The 23,779-nt window shown below is 36.5% G+C and overlaps 1 protein-coding gene across 7 annotated transcripts in view; it reads right to left on the reverse strand.

Annotated features, from left to right (window-relative positions):
* The window catches only part of LOC120626659 (chaoptin), a 103,429-nt gene that overhangs the window by 42,830 nt on the left and 36,820 nt on the right, over positions 1-23,779 (reverse strand). For all 7 annotated transcript variants that reach the window (XM_039894262.1, XM_039894264.1, XM_039894259.1 and 4 more), the window contains exon 2: positions 6,997-7,061. In XM_039894262.1, coding sequence (XP_039750196.1) covers positions 6,997-6,999 — 3 coding nt within the window. In that variant the 5' untranslated portion in view covers positions 7,000-7,061. The remainder of the gene's footprint in view (positions 1-6,996; positions 7,062-23,779) is intronic.

Below are 23,779 nucleotides of genomic sequence, written 5' to 3' on the forward strand. Positions count from 1 at the left end.
AAGTAATTAAAATATCTCTTGCTTCAACGGTTTTGAAGAAAACATCGTGACAAAATCAGCATGATTGACAGTTTTCAAAGTTGTGTGTACTCCACCAATCCACACTGGGCCAGTATGGTGGGCAACGGCCTTAACTTCTCATTGTGGCAGGAGATCCGCGCCCCGTAGTGTGCCGATAATAAGTTTATATGATGAAGTGAACGGGGCGACGTCGAATGCCAAAAGGTGAAGTGAGGGATCATATTACACGCTTTATATTAGCTTCACTTGTATGTTTGTTTGTAACCGACTTCTTTGGGCGCGATTTTGACCCACTTTAAACGGTCAGATTTCTTTCAAACTTTGTAGACATATCGAGGACCGATGACAATACACTAATCTGAAAGATTATTCCAATTTTCACTATAAAAAATAAGATTTTTTACTAATTACTACAGCGCCATCTAGACCCAAATGTAAAAAACCTATGGCGTTCGCGTACCTAACAAATTCCACAGAAAACATTAAGCTACTAGATGGTAGAGGGCGTTAGCTATTACTTTTTAATGGCCTGTTTTAAATAATAATTAGAACTTGCATTTCGAGAGACGGGCACACTGAATAAAAAAAAATATATTTTATCTCTTTAATGGTGGATGGGTTACCGATTAATTTTGCTCTAATAAAAATAATAGATCAAGAAAAACTAAAAAAAATCGCTATTATGAATAAACTAAAAGAAAGAAATTAGTTTAGTTTTTTATACCAAGCGTGTTTTATTAGTTTGTTTGAACTATTTAATTATTAATGAGAGATAACAATTTTAATATGCATGTAAATTCGTCAAAACATAAACCTATTTAAGTCACAACCCTATTATTGTTCTTTGTGTTTAACAAAAAGTCTTTCATTTGCTAAGAGAGGCCGCGGATTAACTCGAGTGCAAGTAAGGAAGGAAATATATTAAAAGGCGCCCGTTTTGCCCGTCACTGTAGCTCAAGGCGGAATTTTAAGATTTATTATTAACTTGTACCACAAAAGAAAGGAAACCTAGGAAGTGCTTAAAGTATTTTTCAAGTAGCGTACAATTTGTAGTTAATGTAACAGTTTATCATAATCATTATCGGGAGGAGATCCGTGTGTAGTGTAGTGGGCCGTTAATGGGTGGATATGGTGATCATTAACCCTTTACCGGCCCAAGGAACAGACAAGGAAAGAGTCTTCTTTCTGATTGAGAATAAATAATAATAATAATAAATATACTACGACAATACACACATCGCAATCTAGCCCCAAAGTAAGCGTAACTTTATGGGTACTAAGATGACTGATGAATATTTTTATGAATAATACTTAGAATATACAGTCAAACCTGGATAAGCGAGAGTTCAAGGGAGCACAATCTCATTCTCGCTTATAGAGGTTTCTCACTAAACCGAGTTTCTCGCTAATGCAGGTACATGGGTAGCGTTTCTCTCTTATAGAGGTACGCAGCAATAACAAGACATATATTCATGCACTATGTAATTTCGTTTGGGTTCCTGTTTTTATATTTTGAATGTTTTTCTCTAACTCATAAATTTTATCGAATATTGCTTGCTCGACTGTCGCTTATAGAGGTATAGATAAGTAGCAGTCTCACTTAAAGAGGGCCATGAGGGAAAAACGACTCTCTCTTACAAAGGTTTCTGTTTCTCGCTATTAGAGGTTTTGGGAGCTTAAAATGACGGGTCCTGGCTATTTCTCTCACCTATAGAGTTTTCTCACTTATCCAGTTCTCACTAACCCAGGTTTGACTGTACATATAAACACCTAGACACTGAAAAAAAATCATGCTCATCACACAAGCATTTTCCAGTTGTGGGAATCGAACCCACGGGTCGCTGCAAACTGCGCCAATCGGCCGTCAAAGAAGAAGAGAAGGGAACATTATGGCGAGCTTTCAGGCACGCAGGTTTCTTCATGATGTTTTTCTTCACTGTTAAAAAGTGATATTTAACTGCTTAAACTCTCATAACTTTGACAAATTAGGAGTGCATGCCGGGGATCGAAATTGTTCCTTCCGTAAGGGAAGTCGCATCATCACGCACAGTCAATCAGGAGATACCTACAGGTATAACCTTTAAACGTCCAATTAAGTCTTGAGTAAAAAAATATTTCGGAATTAAAAACGCAAAATTCAAGTTAGTTCAGAATTAATTTGTATGGTGCAGCATTACTCTATAAGCACTATTGAAATGCCAAGTCTATCTGTTTGTGGTGACTACTACCGGTTTGGAAGACGGCTAAGTTTGTTGTGGGCTCTTCTTAGACCAGGGCGCGCGAAGATGGCGAACGAAGTTTTCACCATCCCCTTACACGATTTTGTAAACATATATGTTTCATACATACGCAACATAGACGCTTCATAAGTGCCTGTGATGGGCCTATATGAATATAGAAATTTTGAATTTTAATTTGACGTACTTAACACTGTACTTAACAATAGTAAAAGTTGGATAGAAGCAGGCGTTACTTTGCGGAAATCCATGATATATTATCAAAATTAAGCTTAATTTGCTATACTCCACGAAAAGCAGGAGAATCTGTGTGGTGTAATTTATAATTTCTTCAATCCTTATACTCCACTCCGAAACCGGAGCATCCTCAGGAGATGTTGACTTAACAATTATTCATTGTAAAGTCAACATCTCCTGAGGATGCTCGGAGCGAAACGTGCGTAGAGGGTATATTGCCGAAGATCTGTTTGGTGTGGAGTATAAGGATTGAAGAAATTATAAATTACTTCACACAGATTCTCCTGCTTTTCGCGGAGTATAGCAAATTAAGCTTAATTTTGATAATAAATGGTAAAAGTATTGTAAAGGGTACCTTACATGATTTTAAAAGGATTTTTCATGGCAACTCCTTTGATGTACCTGCTTCTCATTAGGGCACTGGTTCATAAAGTAACTTGTACTATATTAACAAAGATACCTAATATAATTATTATTAGTAAATTTCATTGTACGTCGTCTAACTACAGGTTACTAATCGAATTAGCGTTAAGTTACAGAGTGCCACTTAAAACATAAGTTGGTACTTAGAGACAGTGGAAACTGTCTCAGTAGCTTATACCTAACCTATTTATCAAAGTGTAAGCTCAGGATGTTTAATCTTCTTACTGTAAATGTTACAGTTTGCTTCTCTACAATTTGTGTAAGTAATAAATTTTTCACAACACTCTCTCGACAATGTTTTATTACAAGAATTGTAACGTTCATGAAGTTTAGCGGGGTTGCAAAAATGTTACTGTCAAATTCATAACCCTATGGGTATCCCGTATCCGCACTACATTTGGTTTATGTTTATATTGCTAATTCACTTTGACGTAAGACGGCGTCCCTTTCGCGTATATTTAATATTGCTGTCTTTCTTTGATGATGTCTAGTTCATCCGGATCTGGGCCCCTGAAGCGCGAACCATAAATATTTTACTGTCTCGTGTAAAGCCCCTAAACCCCTCGTTGCACTCAGGATCCTACATGCATCACGTCGCTACGCTTGAGAGTTATATCATGTATTTCTTAACCAAAAAACAATTTCACTCATTTCATTACATCAATTTCATTTATTTTAATTACATATATTTTTTTCCAGAAAACTATTTCGTTAGTTAAATTCTTTTTCGTTGTCTAGTGAGATGTGAAAAGTAGACTGCTTTTGCTCTAGGCGCCCCTAAAACCCTTCGCTACACTCAGGATTCTGGAGTCAACAACGTCAGTCACTACAGTTCTAGTTAGTCTCAAATCTCTCATTATATTAAATTTAAACATATTTCCTTTGCCGGGAAACCATTAAAGTAGCGCTATTCCAAACAAAATGTCTTGCAACACTGGGCTGCGAGTGACCCGCTGAGTTACACGCGGAAATTACTGAAAGGATTGCAACTGCAAATCGTCTGTATGTTTGTTTGTTACCTATATTCGACTACCTCGGTGGTAGTGGTGAGCGTGTTCGACTGCAGATGACAGTCCTTTGTTTTATCTCCGAGTCGGGCCAATTGTTATTACCTGACCGGAGTTTGGTAACTGGCGTAGATTCAGCCCCATTCCTCGGAAGCACGTTAAGATGTCAGACCTAATCTCTTTCCGGTCGCATTGAAGCTGCCATCCTATCGAGCTAAGAGAGAGAGAACCCAGAGTGCCACCTAGTAGTTGAAAATCTCTCTAGACATTGACCACCGTAGCCGAAAACGGTCACAGAAACCAATATTCGGCTCAACCACTGCACCAATCTTAATGTGATTCGGAAACATATTAAGCGTACATCGTGATGATGGGAATTACTTTTTATGTATTTCCCGAGAAAATAAACATCCCTGTGTTGGATTTAGAAAACCGAAAAAAAAAGCAGACAAAGTCGCGGACAAAAGCAAATTTTTACTCCAAAAATCAATAGTATTCCTTTGGTATAGAGGACTAAATGTTATGACAATATACTACCCAAACAAACTTGGACATATTTTTTGAACTTTTATTCTGCTATACCGATGGCATGAGTGAAAAAACGCTGGCAATAGCCAGTTTTATAAATATGTAATTATTAATAACACGATAATTAGTTCGTGCCTTCGAGCAAGAGCAAAGAAGAGTTTAACATAACAGCTCATTATTTTAATTATCTTAATATATATAAATCTCCTGTCACGATGTTTGTCCGCGATGGACTCCTAAACTACTTAACCGATTTAAGATAAAATTGGTACACCGTGAGCAGTCTGGTCCAACTTAAGAGATAGGATAGCTTAGATCTTTAATTATAGTCGCAATTTTATTTTATTTCAAATTATTTGTCTATAATTAATTGGCAGTCACATGTTATATATATATACTACTATACTCATTTAAAGCTTAGCGATACTGAATACTTTAAAAACAACATCAAACGCAGACGAAGTCGCGGGCAACAGCTAGTATATTATAATAATAATGAGCTTCTTGTCAAAGGTATAGATAACTAGCTGACTAGCTGATGGCGTCTGACGTCTGCGTTAATTACGGTACCCAGCGTACCGATACATAGGCCAAATAGACCTTTCTCAATAAATAAGATTTATTTATTTTATTTATTTATACTCTTTATTTGTACACCACTCAGAAAAACGAGAAAAAAAAAAAACAAACACATGAAGAATGAAGCAGGGTACAAAAGGCGGCCTTATCGCTAAGTAGCGATCTCTGCCAGGCAACCTTAGGATTAAAGTTTAACTACCTGGATTGGACCTTAGGATACCAATCGTCTAGATTTTTTAATAGTACCTACCAGTGGCGTGCATAGAGGGTATGCACAGGGTATGCAGATGATATAAAATGAAGAAAAACTCCAGTACGAGCACGAGGGAGTACGAGGGATAGGCATTGTAAGAGTTATAAAAAGCCTAACCTCAAGTATTTATAGCTCATACTGGAGATTTTCTACTGTTTATATCATCTGCATACCCTGTGCATACCCTCTATGCACGCCAATGGTACCTACTAGTAGTGCCAAGTAAACACACTTATGATATTACGTACCTACATATAAAACATAGCGGTGATAGCCCAGTGGGCAGGATTTCAAATTCACTTTCGGGGCACTGAGTTTGAATCCCAGCCTCTTCACCACTAAATTTTCTAAGATATTTGCCTTTTAGCAATTAAATGTCACTAGCTTCAACGGTGACGGAAAACATCGCGAGGAAACGATAGTGTGGAGTCGACCAATCCGCACTGGGCCAGCGTGGTGGACTACGGCCTTAACCCCTTTTCATTGTGGGAGGAGAACCGTACCCTGTAGTGGGCCGGTAATGGGTTGATATGATGAAGATGTTGATGAAAATCTGTTCTTGCTCTTGGAGTACGTTAACATTGCCAATCGCAAATGACCGTCCCGGGAACCTACTCCCGTTACACTTTAGTCAAAATACTTTAAACTCTTATAACGAATGACTGCAATTGTGTGGCTTAATAGCAGGACACTCATATCACTTCATGGGACTTCATATCACTTTAATGGGGCCCTTGTGTAAATCATTTAAGTGGTGGGTTTGCTGCAAGTCGTTGAGGAGTTCTGTCCTTTGTTTCGAAATCCGAAATTTTGGTAGAACAAAACTGATACTAAAACCTTTCCGATCACATTTGGACCAACAGAATTATTTAAGTCGGTTTAGATTTGACGGAGCTACTGTATTAAATCGTCAAGTACTTTTAGCAAAAAAAACTGTGCGAATTCCGGGATAAAAAGTATTCTATGTCCTACCTCGGAGTATGGACTTAAATCATGCAAAGTTTCATTTGAACATTTTAATCCATTCAGTAGTTTCAACGTGATGTACGGCCAAGATACAGACAGACAGACTACAGTGAAAAAATTACAGTTTTGGCGTCAGTATTGATTAAGAGTGCCCTCCAAAAAATTCGACCAGTTACAGTTTCATCATATGTATAGATAGACATTTACGTAGAAGGCCATCAGTAAGAAACGCCTAATTAAGGAAGATTCCTAGGCATACATGTACCTTTCACCAATCAATTTTCATTAGCCAACTCATATAACCTAACTTGTCCATGGTTCTTGCCACTAGGTGTCGTATATTTTATCATTCTTTAAAGTTATTAAAACGAGTTTATATGTTTTTTCATCTACGTCATCAAGTATCTGTTTACGAGTCCCCTAAAGCTTAAGATCCGCCGAATCAGTGTCCTAACTTTAGATGGCGCTTAACATCGTTAGACATCGCATAGGAGTTCGTGAATCGTTTTTTTTTCTCTAGAAATCGCCTAAATCACTAGGCATTGTATTAAGATGATTTTTAGGTTAAGTGATGGCACAAGTGAAGTAATATCGAACTCAGCAATAAGAAAACCGCAGCTTTTAATAATAATAACAAGTCTGACGTTAATACCTGATATAAATTTACAAATAAACAACCGATTCATCACTTCCCAACGCCTACATTTGAAACATTCCACGCCGTTATCACTTCATAAACACTCACCATGACTGCTGTGAGTGCACTTCCCCATAAAACAGCATTCGTACTGTTCGCCGCTCGGTCAGCCCCTGAAAGATGAGACGGAGGTGAAAATGGGACACGGAGATTGCTTCATTGTGTTTATTTATAATTATATTTTATATATAAATAAATAAGATTATTATTAATATAATTTAATGTTTGAATTTTGCATGTTGATGTATTAGTAGAATATGTTGGAACTTTATATCCTAAACACCAATAACTTACCCATATTCAGCAAAATAAATATTTCATTTCATAACAATATTACTAATATGTTTTTCAATCAACATCCGCTTGTGCTGCTAGATAAAGCTATTTCGAGAGATAGCCTAATCCATAAACTCTTTTCATATAAACAGTCCTTCGTGCTGGAGATTCTATCACTTACTGATTAGCTGAACGAAATCTCAACTCTTCTGCCTGAGCAATCAAGAAGAAGTCGAGATATCTAGGTGTTCTTGACGTGAAAACGTCTTATAATTCGATGGAGCCGGCTGCACACACGAAAAAACATGACGCATGCGGCGTTACCGCTCTGAGGTAACGCCGCTCTGCGTTCCCTTCAAGGCTTGAAGTGCAAGCGAGAGCGCGGAACGAGCGACAAAGAGGCACAGTCGGCCTCCGCGTTCGACATCTGTCTCTCTCCTACTTGAGTGAGCGATGCGTCCGCGTGGACAGCTTCTATACAATAATACATTTACATGTTTTCGGCAAGGATGAAGTGCAGTGAAAAGTGAATGTGGTGTCAATTGTTTATAGCAACGATAATATTTATCAAACAAATAAAATTAAAATTTTCTTTTGCAAAATGCAACCATTCCATCAGTATTTTCTTACGACGTTGTCACGTTCAACTATCGTCAGTAAGCCGACTTTACAGACAACCAATTTTTTATAGTAATAATTGGTGGACCAGATGACCAGATGACCCACCAGGTGGTAAGAGGAAAATCATCGCCGCGTATTAACACTTCGCAGAGCATGCAAAGAGTACGTGCCGCCCTCTCTGTCCATCAATTTGAAGCGTAGGTGTTAAGACTCATGTGACAAGTACTTAAGACTTTAAAGCTAATTCTAATTCTTCAAAAGAATTGATAACTTTAAAGTATCGAAATCCTATCATTCATCTGACTGGAAGTTTATGAACCTAATAATTGCAAGAATGTCGACTGTAGTCTGAAATCGACGGCCGACTGGCGCAGTGGGCAGCGACCCTGCTTTCGGAGTCCAAGGCTGTGGGTTCGACTAAACAAACTACTAAAATTAATATTTTTCGCATACTTAAACTCACATGAGTTTGTTTGGACGCTGCACATTCCGCTAATATCTAATACACAATATCCTTTATTTGTTTCAAGCCATCGGTTGCCTGGAAGAAATCGCTATGTAGCGATAAGGTCGCCTAACTGTTCATCATGTATACTAGTTATTTATAATTTTTCCTATAATAAATTGTATTCATTCATTCATTCGGTAAATATATTAGATAGTTCATTGTCTATGTAATATTAGTTCAAAAAATCAGGGTTCGTAATCCGCATCAAAGGTATTATCGGCTCAGCGATACCGTATTTTGAAATAATGATGCCGCTTTTCTGGTGCCTTAAAGCGTATAACATACAAGTAGCATAATGTGAGTAGTATTGAAATTGAAACAGAAACATTACGATTTAGTTAAACAGTTGTTTAACTGTTGGAATCGTTCATATATACTTTCTCTTTTCTTACAGGATCTTGTTGATAAAGCTTGAAAATCTGAGTATCCTACGTTTTGATAACATAAATAAGGAGATATTTCGTGGAAAGAATTTCTTAGAACAACCTGAGCAAACGAAGTAGCGTATCATTACTAAACTCATACTAATGAATATAATTTTTTAGACAAAAAAAAAATAACTTATCAAATAACTGTTACTATGTATATAAATAAAGCTTCAATTCTATGTGCTAAAACTATAGAAGAATTTAGAAAAATACTTTCTTAGCGAACGCCAGCATTATATTACGAGATCTCTGTAAGTTTTCGATATTTCAGTCTAATGCATCCAGTGTTTTAACTGTGCGCTAATAGATTTGTTTGTCAGTAATTTTTTCCTTTTATGTTAACAGAAGCTATAGTAGTAGTTCAAATGTAACTACACAGAAATTACAGGTGAAATATGTGTCATGACGCAAAAAAATTGGTTGCCTGTAAAGTCGGTATACGGGCGAAAGTTTTACGTGACAACGACTTTGAGTGGTAAAATAATTTTAATGTGAATATTCATTCGTATAGTAGGAAGAAGGATGAAATAATAGTAACAATTTAAAACATTTATTTATACAAAGAATTATATTTAAAACATTAATTTATACAAAGAATCTCGCACTGAATTTCATATTAACAAAATTTTATTTTTACCTTTACACATACATACGTATTTATATACAAATATACATACAATAACTTGCAATACATTTGCGTACAATGAAACAGCGTTTACTACAAAGGGACGCGTGCCTTTCACTTTTTATGTCTGTCTCTCTCGCTCTTAGGCGGGCTAACCATGCCCGAGTGGAAGGGACGCGTGCCTCTCACTCGCTCTCATTGTGAGCGCATAACATGAGCGGAGCGTAACGCAGTTTCTTGAAGTGTCACCCGGCAAACCAATTTATAAGACGTTGTCACGTCAAAAGCTGATCAACATGGCAATAAAGCTGTCTCAGACACGTAGAATGTTGTCTGTAATTCACAATTACAACCATTAAGCGCGGAGCGTTTAATTTCCGCTCGCGACATTTGTAGCACGTTTTACGACGCACACCTACTCCATCTAGGTCTTAAGTACCTTTAATTTATAAGCTGACTAGTTTCTAAGCGAGTTTAATAATCTTAAATATCAACCTTTTGCCAGACTTAACTAAAAACTGCACAGCCAAAAAAACAGATGATATAGTAGATAATATATTAGCTACAGTGCAATTACAGGTAAAATGTGTGTTGAGACGCAATATGCTGATCCACATGGCAATAAAGCTGTCTCAGACAGGTAGAATTTTGTCTGTAATTCACAATTACAACAATAAAGTGCGGAGCGTTTAATTTCCTCTAGTGACATTCGTAGCACGTTTAACGACGCATACCTTCGCCGTCTTAGACTTTAGTACCTTTCATTTATATGCTAACTAGTTTCCGACCACGACTTCTACTCTCGATTTTAAATCTTTTGCCAAATTTAATTAAAAGCCGGTCAGCCAAAATATCAGTTTCCCTGAAACCCTTCGGCTTCGGTGTTCAATCTCAAGAGGGATTTTGTATCTACGCAAAAGATAGTGTAGTGCCGAAGTGTTTGCGCAGTGTCTCCATTCCGTTACTCTCAAAGTCTTATGGCACTGAAGATCCGACACGACCGGAAAGAGATCGGGCGCAGGATCGACAATTTAACGTGCTCTCCGAGGCACGGAGGCTAATCACTTCCAATTTCCAAACCTCGGGCTGGTACTAAGAATTTCTTGTTACAAAAACCTAATTGACCGGACCCGAGAATGGAACCCAGAAATTCTAAAACTTCGACCGGACCAGTAGATGACCAGCTTTATATATTAGTATATAAATACCTCATATATAATAATATGATTATATAAAATGAAAATTAATAAATAACAATACTGATCATACGATGATATTTTGCAATTAGTGAAAACCAAAAATACTAAAAGAACGAAAAATAAATGGCCGTAAATAAATGAGTCCAGTCATTAGCGCTAAACGTGAACCTAAAGGCACTCCATGAAAAAGAGGCCCTACAAATGGGCCTGCCGTGAAATCCAACAGGTAATAATTAATTCCGCAGCTGCTAATTTCCTCCCTCGAACTCCAGTTCCGATAAACAGGAAATTTGAGTGGCTTCGGTTTTGAAATGGCCTAGATTGAAATGAACGTATTGACGTAATAAAAACAAACTTTTTATAAAGTCCCTACTGGCAGTTAGATAGATAGATGAAACACTTTATTGCGCACAAAAAAGAAACAACACAAAAGACAACTTAATACATTTAAACACATGTTGGTATGCAAAGGCGGTCTCATTGCTAAAGCAATCTCTTCCAGACAGCCCTTGGGGAAAGTAATTAAATTATTTTAGGGGAGCGGTGCAATAAATAAATATGAATACATAGATACTAAAATAATATATATCTATATATATTATGATTTTTACCTTTGATTATGTACTACTTTTGGTACAAACTAAATAAACATATTATATTTATTATAGCGTAATTAAAGCTGCAAAGTTAAAATTGAGAAGTCATCCGGTTATCCATGGCCCAATCTTTTTTTTTTATTCCACTAAAAGTTAACCCTTGCCTGCAATCTCACCTGGTGGTAAGTTATGATGCAGTCTAAGATGGTAGCGGGCTAACCTGTTAGTGAGTATGGTAGCCATATCCCTAATCGTTTCTACGCGACATCGCACCGGAACACTAAATCGCGTAGCGGCACGTCGGAAACGAACCCGGGACCTCTTACTTGAATTCACAGCGAGAGAGGTCGTCAACTTTACGTATAACATGTGAGCGAATAAGAAGTAAAAGCACGTGTTGAAAATCCCCTAAATCATCAATATTTTGTAAACGATCACCAGCGCGTTATACGCATAACCGACTCTAATTTATGGCAGACCATCTATCAATCAACCTGTTTCCGCCGGCGTTTTATACACAAAATATTGTTATAAATTATAACAGCGCTGTGCAAGGAATCATACAAGGTTTTTATTTAGTATAATACTCGTAAATGCAAAAGAGTATTTGTTGGTTGTTACCCTACTTTCATACTAGACGGTCGAATGGCGCAGTGGGCAGCGACCCTGCTTTCTGAGTCTAGTTCTGAGTCGATTCACTCAACTGGAAAAAGTTTATGATGAACATGAATGTTTTTCAGTTCCTGGGTGTTTTATTTATTATTTATTTATACTACGGAATAGCTTAAAGTTGGAATAGAGATAGTTTATGGTCCATCGGGGCTTATTGATATCGCTTAATTGTAGATTATTAAACGAAATTCAAAGTACCCTCTATTCCTATTAACTTTTATGACTATAGTTAATAGACGGCCGACTGGCACAGTGGGCAGCGGCCCTGCTTTCTGAGTCCAAGGCCTTGGGTTCGTTTCCTACATCTGGATTATGTTTGTGTGATAATCATGAATGAGTTTCACTGTCTGGGAGTTTATCTGTATAATGGTTTATGTATATTATTCATCAAAATATTCATCAGTCATCTTAGTTTCCATAACACAAGCTACGCTTACTTTGGGGCTAGATGGCGATGTGTGTATTGCGTAGTATATTTATTTAATTAAATAAAATAAATAATTTTTGTTCTTCAAACATGTAAAATGTAAATAATGATGATTTTGGCTTAGACCCTAAAATTATGATATAATATAATTAAATCATAATTTAAACCTATATTGTTTGCTTATGTGCTTACTTTGTGGTTGATAAAGATTATCAGTCATAATTAAATAACTTTGATTTACTTGATATATTGCTTAAAGTAAGGATATAGATTTTTTTTCCCCAAGATATGAAGTACATGGTAACAGACATCCTTTTACAATAATATCGGACTATGACAGTAGAGATTTCAATTGGGTAAAGCTGGTTCATATATAAGATTTTTTTTAACAAATACGTGATTTCAGCAGGAGTCTACAGAAAATTCTTAGGATTTTCCCGAGCCGTGTCGAGTTCTCTCGGAAATTCTTCAATCATGTGCTCGCTCTGTGGAGTTTAAATAAAATTCAAATTCATTTATTTCAAGTAGGCCTAATATAAGCACTTTTGAAACGTCAATTCTGTCTGTGTGTAGTGACTCTACCACCAATCGCGACAATAATAGAAGGTGTTCCGTTTTATCTTATATTACATCTTCATCACGCTGTTTATTTTAGTTGGTCTAAACCTCAATCTAAATTCAGTTCAATCAATAATAAAGAGTGGAAATAATATCATCTGGGATGCTTAATTAATATAATTTAGGATGGTTTTTCGCATCTTGATTGATTTGCCTCGACATTGTACGCCTTTAGAATGTTTTCTGAATCGGAAGTGCTTAGCTTTTATGCTGTTATCTGGACACTGGTCTTGTCTTTGGAAGTGTTCAGAGTAACACAAAACAGCATACATATAGCGTTATGTGACGGAATGCCTAGCCATATCTTTACATATTGGCTGTTTGCTCCAGAATAATAATAATGTTGTCATTACACCTGGTAAGAGTTTTTTAATGGATTTTAATGGGATTGAATGGATTTTGAACTTATTGTTGATAACAATAAAGTGACGTCTGACAGGGAGGTTGCTAATACTTTCGAAAACTTCTTTCAGAATGTTCCCATTTTGTTAACAGATTCTCTAAGCTCTTCACCAATAGCAGCTCAGCGTATATTGAGAGATAATGTTAAAGAGTGCAATGTTTTATTTAATTTTAAACATATATCTGCAATAGATATTGTAAAGAATTTCAGGTTATTAAAGTTGAAAAAAACCGGTGATCTGTGGGGTATGTCGGTGATGGTCATTTCTAACATTATTGACGTTATTGCCCCTTATCTAGCTGTAATTTTTAATGAATGTGTTGATATGGGTATTTTTCCGAACCTAATGAAATGTAGTAAATTAATACCCCTTTTTAAATCCGGTCATAAAAATGACCTTAACAATTACAGGCCTATTTCAATCTTGCCAACTCTTAGTAAGGTCTTTGAAAAAATTATACTTTATCAACTTTTAAATCATTTTAATGTAAATAACTTACTTCATCCGGAGCAGTACGGCTTCACTAAAGGTCGTAGTACAACGGATGCAGGCGCAAGACTCATAAAGCATATTTACGATGCCTGGGAACGTTCGCAGAATGCCATTGGTGTTTTCTGTGATCTGTCCAAAGCATTCGATTGCGTTGAACACAAAACGTTGTTATCAAAACTAAGCCACTATGGCATCAAAAACGTTGCACTCAATTTAATTGCCTCTTATCTAAGTGATAGAGTTCAAAGGGTATGCGTAAAAGACATAAAGTCTAAGGGATCGTCTGCCTTAATGGGTGTCCCACAAGGCTCAATTTTGGGTCCCTTATTGTTTCTGGTGTATATAAATGATCTGCCACACCATGTCAGGGGCACTTGTGAGATTGTACTGTTTGCAGATGATACATCTCTCATTTTTAAGACTGATAGAAACAAAGATAATTTTGACGACGTAAACCGTGCTTTGTCACATGTGTCAGACTGGTTTACTGTTAATAACTTACTTTTAAATGCAAAAAAAACTAAGTGTTTGGAATTTGTTTTGCCTAACGTAAAAAAAATTGATAAAAACATCATAATAAATGGAGAAACACTTGAAATAGAAAACTCCACTGTTTTTCTAGGAGTGACCTTAGATTGTAAGCTACAGTGGGGTACCCATATAGAAAGCCTAGCGAGTAAACTCAGCTCGGCTGCATATGCAATCAGGAAAATTAGACAGCTTACCGATGTTGAAACAGCTAGGCTTGTTTATTTCGCATACTTTCACAGTATTATGTCCTATGGGATCTTGCTGTGGGGAAAAGCTGCAGATATTGAAAGTATATTTATACTACAGAAAAGAGCCGTACGATCAATATATAAACTTGGATCACGCGAATCGCTTCGTGAAAAATTTAAACAAATAGGTATTCTTACAGTAGCTTCGCAATACATTTATAGTAATATAGTCTTTGTGAGGCAAAATATTACTCTTTATAAATCAAAAGCTGAAATTAACAATCGACTTACCAGAAACGGTCATAAATTAGTGATATCTGCATATCGTCTGCGAAAGGTGCAGAACTCCTTTGTGGGGTTGAGTATACGCTTTTACAACATGATTCCTAAGGAAATTCTTGACCTACCAATGCATACATTTAAAAAATGTGTAAAAACGCATCTAGTACAGCGAGGTTACTATACATTTGATGAATTCCTCAATGACAAGGTAGAATGGAAGCAGCCAGCCTCGCTCTCATCTCCCGCAAGATAGCAAAATGATTGTAAATGTTGATGTTGGAAAAGAGCAACTACTGAGTTTCTTGCCGGCTCTTCTCGGTAGAATCTGCTTTCCGAACCGGTGGTAGAGTCACACAAACATGCATACTTGACGTTTCAAAAGTGCTTATAAAGTAGGCCTACTTGAAATAAATGAATTTGAATTTGAATTTTTTGAATTTTGATGAAAACGGAATTTGTAGTAGACGCAGCCTAGTACTGAGAATATTGTACAGAAAAAACAAAATCTTCCAATTCGGGGCCGGTTCCGGGAGTCATACACAGGACCTCTCGATTCGTTGTTTAGCATACTAACCGCTTGATCAACATGGTAACCTTTTACATGAGGGCAAGTAAATTTTTTGATATCAATGTTTTAATCACTGAAGCTGTTCTTCCTTCCATGAAATTCCTTCGTCCTTAATACAACTTCGTTGACTATTCTACACAGCAAAAGAAGAAAAAGACTTTTCTACGGTGAAGGCGAATCACCCGCCCATATTATTGCATAGGTTACGTTAGAAACTCTTTCTTACTGTTTTCCTTACTATTCGGCTTCTAAGATTTATAACGTTATATCCCATAGCCTTCCCGAATAAGAATTCAAATTCATTTGATAGCTCAATCCTTATTCAGTATATATACGATACGATATTCAGATTCCATAGATAGATCCATAGATTAAAGCGCCCAAAACAGTTTTTGTGTTTGTTTTTAAACACAAACACAAAAAGTTTTGATATTTAGGTAAAGATCAATGATGAGGTTGAGAAGATTCTGATGATTCTCGAATGTTGAATTTTAAACTAATGATTCGAGGGATGCGATCGCGCTCAAATAAAAAACAAATACAAAAACTCGTCAGCTTTATTATTAGTACGTGTATAAAACTATTTTCTATTTCTATTTCTGCAAGCCACTGTATCGAACAAATGCTATTTCAATTTGTTAAAATTAAACAACAGAAAATAACGTACAGTACCAGCTTATTGTATATTTACTTTAAACGGCAAAAAAAACATGGCGGTAAATTTCGCAATCGAACTAATTGAAATTGAAAATTGTTTTCGGTAAACTTGCTACGACTGAAAATGAATTTATTGTTTCCGTAGAATAAATCCGCAGGGACACCTTGCACTTACAGGAGCATAAGTTAAAAGAAATATAATATAAAAAGTGTTCAACTGTAAGTACTCGAAAATGAGGTGTAGTTGCGTGTTACTTTCTAAACACATGTATGTCTCGTAAAGCTAAATCTTGAGTGATAATCGTTATATAAACACGTGACCTCACGTCCGATCACGCCATTTTCTAAATGCCAACTTTACTTAAGAACTACAAAGGGTGACAATTCTGCCACTCTAACAAAATAATCACCACCAAAGTCAACCAAAAAGGAAAAACCTTGAAGCAGCCACCAAATTGAACCTACAATCGCGGAAACGATTGTCGATATAAACAAACAAGATAATATACTTGTCGGGGAATCTACACGCTAGTAAACGGGCGCGTTGAATGGCAACAAAAATAAATTAACCGACGGAAACTGGGCCAAACGTTCTGGGCATTTGCACTTCTCACCGTGACCTGCAGTTTCAAGGTGGGCTCCATCATTTTATTGGATCCCCAACACATGGTGCGCATTTGTATTACATAGATGTGTAGATATGAGTTTGTGATAACAAAAGATACCTGGTTAAGTTTGTTGTGCATACAGTACATTTTATGCATAACAACACATATATTTTTTGTCTGTAATATAAAAAAAAAAAAATATATATAAATAAATATCTATAATATATTGTAATGTTAGATATTAACAGTTACTAAAACGCTACCCTGCTATTGTTTTGCGAACTAAAATAGTCTCAAGACAATTCCACCATCCTCCTTTGTGTTTTCTTCAAGCTACCCACCCGTCATTGGCGAAGTAAACTGTGCCGTTCCGGCATGACAAAAAGCCATTAACTCAAAGAAGAAGAAGAAGTTTGTTGTGGAGCTCTTCTTAGAAAAAGCGCGTGTGCATCCCTCGAATCTTTACTTCAAAAGAAATAACGAATATTAAAATATCGCAGCACCATCTCGACATCATCAGTTATCTAAACCAAGACTGGTTAACTGGTGGAAATATAATTGCTGGTTATAGGCCTTCCAGTTAACGTCTCGATTGTTCTTGTTGAGTCTTTTGTAGTAGTTAGTCATTTCCTTGAAGCCATTAGTTAGTGATTTCTAGAAAAATCCAGAAGTTGGATAGTCTATAAACTATTTTGGTAGAAATGGGTCAAAATATTGCAGGATCTTAGAGTATTTCATGAACAAAACTTAAAGTAGAATGGCCAAAACGGGGATAAAACACCAACAAACGTGATGCTGGAGTGCACGGGCGTAGCAGAGCAACGCCAGGTCTACCTGAAATCCCCAGCCACTTTCCCGGAAGTCCTCAGCAACCTGGGTGGCATGCTGGGCTTCTAGAACGAGCTTTGATGGCTGGAATAGCGAGCAACAGCGGAAAATTTCAACGCACAACAAGTGCCGTGCGGAAACTGCCCAGAAAAAGAAGAAGCCAAAACGGAGAACAAATTTAAGTTACAAATATTATCAGTATTATGGTTGATAATACGATAAAAGAGCTGATGTTCTTTAAAACAGCTAAGAACCATGACTATAAAAAACTGTAAAAACTGTATTCGGTACATCCAGAAATTAGCTCAGTAGAGTAAATTTTCAAGTCGAAAGCACGTAGAGGCTATACCGACAAATATCTCAACTACGCTTTTACACTCGTTAGCAAATAAAACAGACGGCTATTTTTGGGATGTCCAACATAGCTTTCAAATTGAATTTCACTTTTGTGACGCCAGTTTGTAGCAATTCTCTTATTAGTTCTTTCACACGACTTAACAAATATGAGAGGCTCTTATTTCGATGCATATTCTATTTTTAACCCCCGGCGCAAAAACGACGGGTTGTTATAAGTTTGACGTATCGGTGTGCGTGTGTGTGTCTGTGGGCATTATATTTTCATTTTGATTTTTTTTTGTTTGAAAGGTGAATTAGTAGGGAGTGTTTTAGCTATGTTTGATGAAAATCGCTCCAAGCTCAAGACCTATAGGTAAATAACATCATTAGCAAGGCTAGAATGTACCGACATCCATTAGGGGTTGATGGAATTAAATGGGAGTTGAAATAAAAACTTGTTGTCATCCCAATATTCGCTTCGACAAATTGTTGCGTTCCTCTCTCTCGCTATTAGAATATTTCCATCTCGCTTCGATGAATGTCTTAAATTCGATGGAATATTTCACTCGGCAGAGCCCGGTAGCGCGTACCATAGAGTGCAGTTTATTGGCAATTCGTTCCATACTCCCATCTTCGAAGCCCCGCTTATATTGTGATATTACTGGAACTATTCGCGAGGTGTTACGGTGTTTATACAGACCTAAGGCGGACTTTTTGTGAAGCAAAAATTTTTCGCTTTTTTCTCACCTACCAATGCGTTAATTAGGTAAATGACGTCACTACATTCATAGCAAGGCTGAATGGTAGTACCGTCAAAGTACTACAATGTCTTAACTCGAGACCCAGCCTATCCTCTGCAGTTCATGCGCGAATTCTCAGTTTCTTCGGTCACTTGTCCAGGCGTAAAGACGTGTCCATTGAATGTCTTGTGGTTCAAGGGAAAGTGGAAGGTAGCAGAGCACGCGGTAGATCCTGGTCTACAATAATGCAATAGAAAGGCAATCATTAGGGTAAAGTGGAGACGGATTGTAAAGCGAGCCACAGTACCCAGATGATGACAACGACCAGTCTGACTTGACTGTAGCGACTAAGAAGATTCAAAACAGGGGTGTTGCGATCTCCGTAAAAGGTTTTGCTTTTGACTACATAAAATATGTTATTCGTTTTAAGGAAATTGTATACAATTTTACAATAAATTACCGGTATATTTATTTGAGATTTCTCTTAAAACGTTCATAGTTTATATTGAGCGAAATCAGAATAGTCCTTTTATAGTATAAAGGATTGCGTAAAGGATAAAAAAGCTAGGGTGTGAATTATTGCTCTAAACAGGTTTCTTCTTAAATATTTTCAAATGACAATGTGAGATGGTGATAACATAAAGAACACCTGGTTAAGTTGGTTGTGGGCTTCTTCTTTGACCAGCGCGCATTTGGAACCCTCGTAGCTTGAGTTCTAAAGTAACTAATGTAGTCGCCATCACTACTTACTACTTTATACACATTTTGTATGTAATGAACGCATCAAAAGTGCCATCTATGTGCCTATTTGAATAAAGAAATATTTAACTTTGACTTGACGCCTCGCTTCATATAGAATTCTAGTTGCAATAGCCTGGATACGCTCGGGAATTACTCTAGAATCCCCCGTTACACTCAGATTATACCCCGGCGTCCATAACGTAATACATAAAATTACATTTTGAACAGTAAAATATGAGGAAATGCCACCAACCTTAGATCTGTGTGAGCTCAACTCAAAGCCCTTCGCTCTGTCAAATAAGGCCATTGGCCCAGCGTAGCTATTTTAACCTTTTTATTAATAAACATTGTATAGTGTTGGAGTAGTTTTTTTTCAGTAGGTCACTTGTAGTAAGTTTATTTATTTTTACTAGGACTACCAAAAAATTAAATGTATTATAGTTATGGATAAAGGTTAGGTTACTAACAATAATTTAACTTAAAGGTAGTCACAGCGGGCACTGAATTTAAATGAAAGTATTAAACTACCTAAAATACAGCACAAGTAACAGTAAAAGATATATGTATATAAAATTTAAACAGAAATAGTAACTTACAGAACCATTATCAATATATAAGGATCTGAGAAAACAAAGTGCCAAACGCTCAATAATTTTGGTTTAAAATTTTTGTTTTAGCACAAAGGTGTGGCTTGGTTAAGGTTGTAGGAGTAACGCAGTGTTTTGACATGTTCTGACATTATTAAGGTGCTGTTAGTTTAAATTTGCCAATACTGCTCATCTATTCTGACGTTATGCCACTTTTATTAATAAGGGGTAAAATTCTGAGGATTATAACCACGCGTAAGTATTGCCAATTTAACATGTTCTTGGAGACAAAAGAAAGGAAGAGATAAAATCGGGTTCATAAGTTTTTTACCCATACAGTTACCCAAATATTTATTTATGCAATATTAAAATAGTAATATTATAATGTACCACACACTAGTTTAGTTGTAACCACATCAGCACAACAATGTCACAAGTAGTCCACGGAGCCTTCACTAGTTCATAATATAAATAAACCTAGGACCTTGCAATTAATATTCGCTCATGCTAAACATTAGTCCAACGAAGAAATTTTCATAATAAGAAATGTTCCTGTAACTGTTGAGAACGAATGTGTTTTTTTTTCTTTTTATGCACTCCATAAGAAAAAGGTGTACATAATCCGGTAGTCCTTCTAGGTCACAAGTTAAAAGCACTTGACGCCCGCGGTTCTGCCTTTGTAGCAATAAAGTGTAGCTTTTTATTCCAGTTTGAATAAGAAGTGTAACACCAAGAGGTGGTGAAATAAATATAATAAATAAAATAAACATACTACGACAATATACGCATCGCCACCTAGCCCCAAAGTAAGCGTAACTTGTGTTATGGGTATGGGTAATATCAGATTCAGTTAGTCAGTAGCGGTAGCCCAATGGGCAGGACCTCGAATTCACTTTCGGGGGTCCGAGTTCGAATCCCAGCACGCACTTCTAACTTTTCTAAGTTTTAAGCGATTAAAATATCACATGCTTCAACGATGAAGAAAACATCCTGGGAAACCTGCATGTCTGTGAGTACTCCATAATTTTTTTAAAGGTGCGTTGAGTCCACCAGGCCTTAACCCTTTCTCATTGTGGGAGGAGACCCTGTTGTGGGAGGAGACCCTGTTGTGGGCCGGTAATGGGTTGATATGATGATGATAATAATATATTAATCATATTTTAGCATTTTTTCGTGCTTGGCTTCGAGGATTTTCAAAATAGTAACAGCTGATGACTCTGGTAGGTCTTTAATCAGCTTTCAGTCTGAAGTTACTAAGTCTCACAATTAATTATGCTTGTCTATTATGTTGTATGTTACTTGTTTATTTTTAAGTTTATTATGTATTTAGTACACATATATATATTTATATGTTGTACCACCTACCAATTCTACCAGTTTTATAACGTTTACTTTTACCCAAGGCGTAAAGTTGCCTGGAAGATATCGCTATATATCTATAAGGTCGCCAAATGGTACTTTCTACCTCCACGCTATATTGTATATTCTGTATGTTTGTGAATTTTCTTTGTGCTGTACAATATCGGTAAGGTTACCTGGCAGAGATCACTTTTAGTGATAAGGTCGCCTTTTGCTTTTAATTTTTTGTTTAACTATATTTGTAATTTCTCCTTTTTTACGCAATAAAGATGTTTAAATAAAATAAATAAATATATTTGTATTCGTTCATTCATTCATCCATACAATATTTTATCACTTGTTTAACTAGGAAGCTGCTTTAAGTGCTTCGCTCTCCGAGCAGACTGACTCAATCAGTTAGTCGGGCAGTAAGTCAGTCAGTCAGTTAATCACCTTATCCTTTCATATGTACTTTCCTACACCATGGCCTTGCAAAATAAATGGGGTTAAAAATATAAGGGTTACTATGTCAATACAGCAAGTAACTTCAAAGAAGAAATCGATAAAACCTTAAGTTGATATTACAGTACATCAACCATGACACTGAAGAAAATCTTACAGCTCTTATTAAACACTTAGCCGGATGATATTAAAAGGAAGCGTGAAATTGGCTTCGTTACAAGAGACCAGGTGCTTAAGATCAGGGCGGAGGTTTTATTAAATTTTACCCATACTTAGTGAGTTAACTGAAAATTTTATAAAGTATCTTGCTTATTAAAATACACATATTGACATCGTCTGCCTAGGTATATTGTGAAATGTGACCAAAACCTATATAAAAATCGTAAAAGAATATCTTTTTACAATACTGAAACCTCTTCAGCAAGAGATTTAAAAAGATAAATTGGATAGAAGCAGGCGTTACTTTGCGGAAATCCATAATATATTATGAAAATAAAGCTTAATTTCTATACTCCGCGAACGGCAGGAAAATCTGTATGGTGTAATTTATAATTTGTTCAATCCTTATACTCCACACCAAAGAGATCTTGAGGAGGCAAGAGTAGAGGAGAGGCAATGTACCCTCTACGCACGTTTCGCTCCGGAGCATCCTCAAGAGATGATGACTTTACAATATAAATTTATGTAATTAAAACTTTCCGATTTAATTGCTGCACTGCAAGTTAATATGTTTTACGTGCAAGGTACTCGAATTAAATCCCAGAGGATTCTATTCATCTATTTTTATTAACTTTCTTTAATATAAAAGCATCCAATGACTATTTTATTGTGATTAAACGTTATTATCGGTTTAAGGGTGCCCAAACTCATAAAAGGAATACGGAATATAGATTCCGTCTCCGAAGGTATAGCAAACATTCATGGGCGTAGCAACCATTCATAGCGTCTATTTTCCTTCAACAAAAGTAAAGAAAATTCGCATTCAACAATAACCGTGGTTGCAATTAGGTTATGACTCCCTTTAAAAGGTTTCCACTAACGCGATTTACTCTCCAAGGTTTTTGTTACCATACTCACTTTCGTAACATGTATGCTAATTAGCGCATTTCTAGGACTTCACAAAGGAGTAGGTTATATAAGTGCTCCTTCGTTATATACTGTTTTTTGCACCCTCATTATAAACCTATTATTTAAGTAAGCTCAAGTGAAGTATCAGTGAAGTAGTTTTAAACTAACTTAATAAAATTAAAAATAGTTGTGACTTCTGTGCACGATATTATGTTGTTGTTTTTTTATATTCAGACTAGCTGTTGCCCGCGACTTCGTATGCGTTTCATTTTGTTTTTCTCATTTCAAAAAAAATAAAGTATTCAGTATCGCTAAGCTTTAAATGAGGGGTTTGCTGCTGTCCGCTTTCGCCGGAGTCCGGAAAATTAAACACATACCTACTATAACCTCTATAGTACAAAAATAATTATTTAAATCGGTTATAATTTGTCGTATTTGTGGTGTAAAATCGTCAATCTCCTCCTCTCTCCCAAAGGAATCAAGCTTAATTTTGGGATAAAAAGTATCCTATATTACTTCTAACACTTCCAAGAATATGTGTACAAAGTTTCATGAGGATCGGTTAAGTAGTTTTTGCGTGAAAACGTAACAAACAAACTTACATTGACATTTATAATATTAGTAAGGATAAGGATAAGGATATTGAACCTGTGGTCGCTAACTATGGATCTCAAAGGAAGGCTCAGGTACCTCAGCAGACAAGAGAGCTATGCTTGGTGTATCTCTATGTGATCAAATGGAATGAGGGGATCCATAGAAGAGCCAAAGTTATCAACACAGCTCAAACAGCTAAAGTGGCAGTGGGCGGGAAACAAGCTCGGAGAACCATTGGGTCTCAAGGTGTTGGAATGGCGACCTCGCACCGGTAAACGCAACGTTGGTAGACCCCAAAGAGGTGGACGGGTGACATCAAGCGAGTCTCTGGAAGCAGTGGTTGACATGACGATGCTGACTAAACTATATCTGGATCGCACATGCTGCTTTAAACCAATGGATTGAACTATAAATCTGTGATGGGAATTTATAGATCG

This window comes from Pararge aegeria, chromosome 10 (assembly GCF_905163445.1).
Source record: "Pararge aegeria chromosome 10, ilParAegt1.1, whole genome shotgun sequence".
NCBI classification, from domain to species: domain Eukaryota; kingdom Metazoa; phylum Arthropoda; class Insecta; order Lepidoptera; family Nymphalidae; genus Pararge; species Pararge aegeria.